Here is a 9,136-nt window from a genome sequence, read left to right as displayed (position 1 = left end):
GCTAGAAAAAACAAAGTGCAATTTTAGATCCATTTCAACAACCTCCGCACAACTCTGAATTTACAGTTCATGATATCTAGTTAACCATTCAGAAAATCCCTGTGATTTAGTACTCTTCACCCTGGCTTCGTTTGCGGGGCTCATAATGTCAAGGCCACAAGAAGAAGCTGCCGGCGCCCGCAGGAGCAACGTAACACGCAAGGCGCTCCCTGGACTCTGCTGCAAGAGGCTGCGCCTTCTGGACAACCTCGCGCCCGCCAAGATGGCCGCCCACCCAGCCCTCTGGACTTTGTAGTTCTCAAATTTAAGTCAAGCGAATGAGCGTGGCTAGAGCTTCCAGCCCCGCAGGAGGAACCACTTATTTATAAAAATAAAATAAAAATGAAACACATTCCAGCAATACAGGAGGCAAACCACCTCCGTCCCTTGAAGGCGCCGCCTCTCACAAAGGCAACGGAGGGGGGGGGGGTGGGGTTGCTCTGACCACTACTTTATGCCCCGCCCAGCGACGGCGGCAAGCCCCGCCTATTTCCCCTCACGGGGCTTAGCTCCTCCTCCTTCCCCCCTCCCCGCTCGCAACCTTGCTCTCCCTGTGTTGGTGCGCGTCCGGCTCTCAGCCCCCCGAGACTGGCCAGGGGAGCGAAACTCGGGTCAGTCCAGAAGAAGCCGAGCGAAGACAAAGGGGGGGGGGTGGCGCCGCTGCAGCTGCACCTCCTTCGAGCGCCCTCGAGATGTTCTCGCGGAGGGGTCACGCGGATGTCAAGAAGTCCGCGCAGAAGGCGCTGGACCCGCGCAAAGAACCGCTCACCCGCCTCAAGCACCTTCGGGCTTTGATGGGTGAGTGGCGTGGCGTGGCGTGGCACGGCGCGAGCGAGCGCGCGCCGGCAGCGCCAGGAGCTCCGAGCCCGGGAGACGGAGAGGGAGGGGGGAGGGCGGCCTGAAAGATAGGTCGGGAGCAGGAGGCGGCCGTCTCAGGTGCGACCGTGTCTCCCCCGCCTCTTGCACCAGCTGGCAGTTACCCTGGTCTAGCCGACTGATAGTACTGTAGGGATTGCAGGAAGCGCTTTAAACGTTCAGGGACCTTAGCAATAGCAGCCAAACAATCGTCGCGTGAAATTTGCTGCAGGTTCAAAAAAGCTTCATGCCTGAAGCATTGCTTTAGAACCCACTTCAGTGCGCCGCTTGTGTTCCCTCTCTCGTTCCCCTCCCTGGTTTTGGATTGTTGTCCAGCTTCCTGTAAAAAAAAAAAACTGCCCAGCTCCAGAAGTTGTTATATTGCAGCTTTTTTAAAAAAGCTATATTATATTATTATATTATATTGCAGCTTTTAAAATTCAGTCCTAAGTGGTAAGGCGATTTAACAATCTTTGGACCATAATGTTATTATCCACTTTTAATGTATATACTTTTAATTATATTTTAATGTTAGTATTTTTAATATAGTGTAAAGACAAATGTATACTGCTGGTCTTTGACCGTAATAAAGATCTTACTTACTAGTCCTAAGTGGTAAGGTTAGATACAGCAAAATAACCTGGAGAATTGGGAATGTATTTTTATTTATGCAGTTCAAGCTGTGCCAATTACCAAGTTAGTGATAGCAGTGTAAAATTTTAAAGCCATAGTAAAAGACCCTCCATGGTCTCAAATTTCAAACCAGAATTTTCATTTATTTTCTCAGTCCTCTGATGACTGGATAAGATGACTAGTGTCATAATGGTGCAGGGAATCATTGGAGAACATAGGAAATTGTTTCATGAAGAATTATATGAAGTTGTTAGCGATCCCCCCCACACACATTGTTAACAGGGACCATATTGGACAAATAAATAATTTGTGTCAGGAAGTATCAGTATGGTGAGTGTTATGATTTCCAATACTTGAAAACTGAACAAAATGGTTTTCTACACTAGTGTGAATTTTGTTTTGAGGATTTTCTCTCATTGTAAACAAATGCTTCTAGTGACTAAAAGCAGCAAAAAGCAGCATTTTCCTTATCTGCTTCTAATAATAAAGCAGTGATCTTCCAGGAAGTTACACAAGATACTATTAAAGGGGAAGCAAAAATGTAATACTTTGTGTAGTGAGATAACATTCCACCGTGGGAGTTCTTCATCTCAACACTGAAGTGATACATCTTATTTATAGCTTTACCTTTTAGAAGCAGCTTCTAAGGATTGTTGAAGTTTATTTATTTTTGCACATTTTAATTTTGACCTTTTAAAATGTGCATTGTGGAAGTCCTTTTACATTTTAAACTAAAATCTTTTCAAGGAACAAGCCTCACTGTCTCCTTACTTCTGATTTCACACATGCATTGGAAATGTAATTATGATAGCCTCATTTCTATATAATCTAGCATCTTGCTCATGTTTATAGTATTTAAATAGATTTATTACATGCCATTAACAGCTTTGGAGAAAAGTACTAATTAAACACTATTAAAACAATATATAAAATTGAAATTATAGAAGTAGTGTCAAAAGACCTGAAATAATAAATATATTTTGCTATCCTGTCTGAGTTGTACTGAATGAAGTTGCTTTAACTTTAGAGGTAATTGATTTTATAATATGGGCCAAATATAGAAGGCCAAATTGCTTGATGTCTGTTTGCAGCTTGCAAAATGTATGGCTTTAGCATTGGACAGAGGGCAATTAGGAGATACTGCATCAAAAAATGCCTGGGGGACTGCTAAAAGGGCCAGGCCTGAGAGACTATCCCTCAGAATGATCTAAAAGCTACATGATCCACCCATCCCTAGAGTAAACTCTTCATACCTGCAGAGGGAGGCATGGACAATTCTAAATGTCTCAGATACTGTTAGCCCCTGGTAAAAGACAACTTTTCTAATACTTCTCTATATAAACTATTGCTTTCCATGATGAAAACCAGATCAAGTAAATTATCTACTTCATGAGTAGATGCTAAAACAATCGTAGTAAAGTCCCATGACAGCTCTTAAGAGTTTGGATTTCATTTGTCAGGAGAATCTTGGAATTAAATGGTTGATTAGTCCTAAGACCAAAACTCTTGGATCTCCACTATCATCTTCATTGACTATTCATATATGTTCATTCTGCTAAGTGATAAGGGTGACAGATAGACCATCAGAACCCCTGTTTTCACTCACTATTAAGTATATACTTGAAAGTTACAAAGTCCTGGAAATTGCCAGGAAAGAGAGTTGGTTGGAATCAAAGGGCATCAAATTAATAAATGAATGAATAATCTTATAATTGTTGACTTCTTAGAGATTTAAAAGCAGTATTAACTCTATAAATCTGAAATCTGTCCATTTTTGGATTAATAATATCTTCAGAGGGAATAGGTTGAGTAAAAGATGTGACTCATAAAAGTAACATTGTTTTTAGAGATCCCCAAAACAATGGAACATTTTGAAACAGAGATGTATACATTTTTATGAGTTAAGAACTGCCCCATCTTTTTAGTGAAATGCTGGGATCTGTTCATTAAAATGCAAATTGCATTATTTTGGTATAATAGCAAGAATTAGATGTTGTATGTTATTGAATTCTATTTCCTGAGAAAGCCTTCCTCATGTAGTGGTTAAGGTGTTGGACTATGAGTGAGGTGATTAAGGTTCTAGTTTTCCCTGAGGTATGGAAGCCATCTTGGTGATCTTTGGTCTGTCACTCCTCCTCATCCCTAATCAGTATTCGTCTTTTGGAAACAAACTCCTTGTCATATAAAGTATGCAGATACATTCACCCTAAGAGCTAAGTGAGTGCAGTGTAAAAACAAGCAGCCTCAGCTGTCAGATGAGATAAATGCTAAGAACAACAACAGTGGAGGTCCGGTCCATACGAAAAGTGGCTGGACTTGTAACTGAACTGTAATTAATGTTTATTAACTGCTGACTAAGATACGGTATGTCAGAGGGGCATGTAAAATATTTCAACCTCTGTTTTTAATTGCAAGCTGATACTTTGACCTTGTATGAAGCTCAGAATGTTATTCAAAGTCTGAAGATCTGAGTGTTTGAGCTTAAAAACATTTAGAATTCAAATCTTATTCTTTATTCCTACCATGTAATTCAGTGATTAAAATATACCCATATTTTCTTTTAATCCTGTATATTGGAAAACATGTTTTCCTGAAAATAAGATGGTGGTTGCTGTTATTAGTGCCATTATTTTTAACTTGTACTAAAAGTGGCATCTGTACCAATTCATTGTATGTTAGGAAAGAAGCTATGGATAAATTATTGTACACTATTATATTTCAGTTATTGATGGTGTAGTTTTACCTCCCTTTGAGAAAACGTGGTTCAGAAAATAATGAACCAATAAGAAAAAGAAATTTTAGGCAGATTAAGTAAAGGTTTGAATAGTAAAAGAATTGTAAATAGTAGTTGTCCCCAAAAAGATTTTGATTGTCCTTCCTTTTGAGTTATCGTAAAAATTCATATTTGTCTGATGATAACATGTTCAGATTTTTGTAAAATAAATTCTAGTAAATAATTTATAAGAATTTAACTGTATCCTAAATTATTTTAATCTGATGGTAAAATTACGTGTTTATGATTAGAATGTTTTATCTTATTACTCAACTATTTTCTTAGTGTACTGTATTCTGATAGGTCCAATATGTAACCTGAGGATCACATTATAAAATTATGGTTGTTTGACTGCGTGTGTGTGTGTGTATGTCTATGCATGTATGTATGTATGGTGGGAGGGAGGGAGGGAGAGAAAGAGAGAGAGAGAAAAGGGTACCGTGTTTTTCGGAGTATAAGACACACCAGAGTATAAGATGCACCAAGGTTTTAAAGAGGCAAATTTTAAAAAAAGGTTTTGCACTCTGTGAACCTCCCAAAAACGGCCCGTTTTTCACGAAAATGGGCCCATTTTTTTTTTTTTTAAAGGGCATGAATAGCCCTTAGGAGGCTTGTAGAGTGCTCCTGGGGAGGGGGGGCAAAAATGAGCAAAAAATGGTCCGTTTGTTGTCAAAAAAAGGGCATGGATAGCCTTTAGGAGGCTTATAGAGTGCTCCTAGAGCTGGGGGGGGGGCAAAATTGAGCAAAAAACAGCATATTTCTTGCTCATTTCTGCCCTCCCCAGCCCCCAGGAGCTCTCTGAAAGCCTCCTAAAAGCTATGCACGACCATTTTGGTGAAGGAGGTGGAGTTTCGGGAGGCAAAAAATGCTGTATTCATTGTATAAGATGTACCCAGATTTTCAGCCTCTTTTTTGAGGGAAATAGGTGCGTCTTATACTCTGAAAAATACGGTATGTGCGTAACATTTTTGTATTGTAGTCACTTGTAACATTTGATATCTGAGAGATCATCAAATTTTGTGAGATTTTGGTATTCTCACTCAATATTTTTCACCCGAACTTTATGAGACTGGTTGATCCTCTTTATTCCATTCATTTTTAGTTACTGTAAAATGAGAGGAAGTACTATCTACTTCCTTTTTTGTTAGCAGTCGTGAATTATTCAGACAAATGGAATCCTGTAAAAATGCAGAATCTTATTAGCAAAGTCAAGATGAACTTCCTTTTCTTTCGGTATTACTTCTTCCTTGATATACTTTCATGTCCTATGGGATATTACTTAGATTGATTAATAAAACATGCATTTTGCTTTTATGGAATATTGTTCCTATAATTTGCAGCAATTTCCTATTCATTCTGCTTGCTCTTTAAATTATGTTTATGATAATAGATGACCTGAGTTGGTACCAATCACAACTCTTGATTGCATCCTCCAGCAGATCTACATGTTTTATAAGAAAGTACACAATTTGTTAAATTGCAAAATTTAACATGATAGAAAGGAAAGTTATACATGACTAGATATTTATTTATATTAAACACATTTAAACCACACCATAGCTGAAGTTATTTTTGTCCTTTTAACAGCAGTTTCTGACCATTCAGAGGACTTTTGTGCTGATTTACTTTGCACAGATAAGTTATTTTATGTAACATAGAATGTTGCAAGGCTTTGTTACCCAGTTTTAAGGCAAGGGATCCACAGTGAAAAATTAGGCTGAAAAATAAGTGGAAAAATAAGCGTGAATACTGAATATATTTCTACTTCTGCTTGTATTTTTGTTTCTATTTGTTGTCAGAGGATTCAATAAATTAGAATTAGAATTGGAATCATGGCTTGTGAAAATAGAAAGCTAGTTCAGGCAAGGAAAGGAATGAAGGAGGTGAGGCTGAAATTATCCCTCCAAGTAACTGTGAAATAGCAATAGCAGTTAGACTTATATACCGCCTTCATAGGGCTTTCAGCCCTCTCTAAGCAGTTTACAGAGTCAGCATATCGCCCCCACAGTCTGGGTCCTCATTTTACCCACCTCAGAAGGATGGAAGGCTGAGTCAACCTTGAGCCAGTGAGATTTGAACCGCCGAACTGCAGACTAGCAGTCAGCTGAAGTGGCCAGCAGTACTGCACTCTAACCACTGCGCCACCTCTGCCTTGAGCTACACAGAGTCCCTCAGTTTCCTCCTTAAGTGTCCTGTTCTGGGAGCTAGTTCAGCTGATTTAAAAACAAAAAGAGAGGCATTGTGTTTTCTTTTAAATCTTCTGTTAAGGTCATGGTCAACTTGATCTCTTCTAAACTGAGACTCAGATAGTGGTTACTTGGCATGGTTCCAGGACTCTTTTCATCCCGGCTGCTTGGAGTAGGAACCCTAACTTTAATAAAGTGTGAGTTTACTTTTTCCTTTTTTTGTTGTTGATAGAGGTGTGTGAAAGAACGTGAAAGGTACCACTATAACAGGTGGAACTTTGAAGAAGCTGTACACATTTGTAGAGATACACCAGGCATGACTCAGATCACTGAATAAATTGCATCCATTGAAAATTTCATTGGATGCCTCATTCACCAGACCGTTATTGAGCTGAAATACCAAGGCAAACTGAATACATGGAACTAACTTATGAAGCAATGTAAAAGTGAATTAAATCCAACATAAAATGAAATTTAAAATACCTTATTTTTAATTGTGATTCCTTCGAAGCATGAGCAGAAATTTCAAGTATTTTAATTTTTTATCTTAAAATGGAATTTACTTATAAATATAGACGTACCTAGACAATTCCAAAATTCCAGATAATCTAAATACTGTCCTTTAATGCTAGTGTTCGTATCACATAGTTGTTTTTGCAGCATTTTCTTTCTGTTACATTATTTTGTTTATGCATTTTAATAATATTTTATGTATTCTTAAAATAATATCTTATGTATTCTTTCACATACAGTAACTTTTTGTTTTAATTTTTCTTATATAGATGCTGTGGATGGAAGTGAACTCAAACAGTTCTTTGAGATCAATTATTCTCAAATTTATCTTATCTTCTATGAAAGTTTTGTAACACTGGAAACCAGTTTGAAACAAAAAGGTAAGAATGTTGTCTTTTAAGATGCTTAATACTGCCTTATTTTCAGTATTATATAAATCTCTGTATATTTCAAATAACTAGTAATTAATCAGTAGATTATTAAAAATTAGGAATATCTATCTAACATTTCAAAAATTGTCTTTGAGATTGTTTACAAGTGGTTTAGCTATTTATTAAATTTCTATCCTGCCTTTCTATCCATATAATGCTCAAGGGAGATTACAGCAATAACAATGAGATTTTAACATTTTTTTATCACAATTAAAAGTATAAAAATTAAAAATCGAATGTCACTAAAATCAATTTTATTTAACAATTAAAAGCTTGGTGAAATTTCTACCATTTTTCAAAGAACTGGTAGTGTAGAGCCATGCACATCTCTCTGATGAATGCATTTTTTTATCTGGACTTCATGCAGGTGAAGACCTTGTCTAGATTAGTAAATTTCTGGCCATAGGAGAATCTTTAACATAGCCTCTCCTGCTGATCCAAGCAATGGGCATGTACATAGCAGTTTAATATGCTTGATTAGTCTAGTTTACGGAAAGCTTGTTGTTTTTTAATATAGTAAGGAGTTACTGTGCACAATCTGTTTCAGCATGAGCATATCACGATTAACCACATAGCCTTAGTGTTTTGTTTTAAGTCTTGGGCACCGTTTTGGGAGAAGCTGGATCTATAAATATACATTCAGTTTGAACTTCAGTGGAATTAAATCATTGTTGCCTATGTTAATAACCACAGTTTTTAAGTATACCATCAAACCTATCTTGGAAATAAGTGAGGATCTTAGACGTACAGTATTTTGTATTTAAATCATGATCTGGGCTTGGGAGAGGGCGGGGTTCTTCTTCATTAAAACAAACTAAAATAAAATTAGTAAAGAATAGCATTTATGCAATGAACGTCTCTATATCAAAGCTTGAACAGTCAATGTATCAGTATCAGGTTGCATGATACTTCCAGTGTCTGAAATACCCATCTATTGCTTTCTTTTACAATTTTCTATCGTTTTCCTGAAATCTGTAGATTTGTAACTGTATAATTGAGCCAAGGTGGCGCAGTGGTTAAATGCAGCACTGCAGGCTACTGCTAGATCAGCAGGTCAGCGGTTCAAATCTCACCGGCTCAGGGTTGACTCAGCCTTCCATCCTTCCGAGGTGGGTAAAATGAGGACCCAGATTGTTGGGGGCAATATGCTGACTCTCTGTAAACCGCTTAGAGAGGCCTGAAAGGCCTATGAAGCGGTATATAAGTCTACTGCTATTACTGCTATTGCTATTGCTAATCATCATTGCTGACTCTAATTTCATGTCAAATTCTAAGCAATAAGAATATAGGATGCTTTTTATCAAATTTGTCAATTTTATCCTTGAAGCTTTTTCTCTGTTCCGTCATTGTGTAAAATGCTTTTTATTAGAGATTTACGTCTGTATATTTACTTCACTAACAGCTAAATTAAAGTGTTTAATTTAGTCCTTTAGATCTTAATTTAATCCTTTATCACATTGAAATGCTGAGGAAAACTAGGAAATAACCTATTCAGGTTTAGTCACCTCAAAAAAATGAAAGCATAAATATAATAAGTACCGTATTTTTCAGAGTATAAGACGCATCCTTTTTCCTCAAAAAAGAGGCTGAAAATCTGGGTGCGTCTTATATATCAAATACAGCATTTTTGCCTCCCGAAACTCCGCCCCTTCATCAAAATGGCCGTGCATGCCCTTATGGAGGCTTTCAGAGAGCTCCTGTGGGCT

General features: G+C 37.7%; 1 protein-coding gene across 2 annotated transcripts in view; it reads left to right on the top strand.

Moving 5' to 3' along the window:
* Positions 1–570: 570 nt before the first annotated feature.
* The window catches only part of RALGAPA2 (Ral GTPase activating protein catalytic subunit alpha 2), a 192,220-nt gene continuing 183,654 nt past the window's right edge, over positions 571–9,136 (top strand). For both annotated transcript variants that reach the window (XM_087721899.1, XM_087721898.1), the window contains exons 1-2: positions 571–837; positions 7,269–7,379. In XM_087721899.1, coding sequence (XP_087578025.1) covers positions 732–837; positions 7,269–7,379 — 217 coding nt within the window. In that variant the 5' untranslated portion in view covers positions 571–731. The remainder of the gene's footprint in view (positions 838–7,268; positions 7,380–9,136) is intronic.

This window comes from Thamnophis sirtalis, unplaced genomic scaffold, assembly GCF_051295495.1.
Source record: "Thamnophis sirtalis isolate CommonGarterSnake01/CBP01778 unplaced genomic scaffold, rThaSir2_p1.2 scaffold_8, whole genome shotgun sequence".
Classification (NCBI taxonomy): Eukaryota; Metazoa; Chordata; class Lepidosauria; order Squamata; family Natricidae; genus Thamnophis; species Thamnophis sirtalis.
Note: the sequence above shows the minus strand (reverse complement) of the source record. Positions and strands in the feature narration are given on the sequence as shown.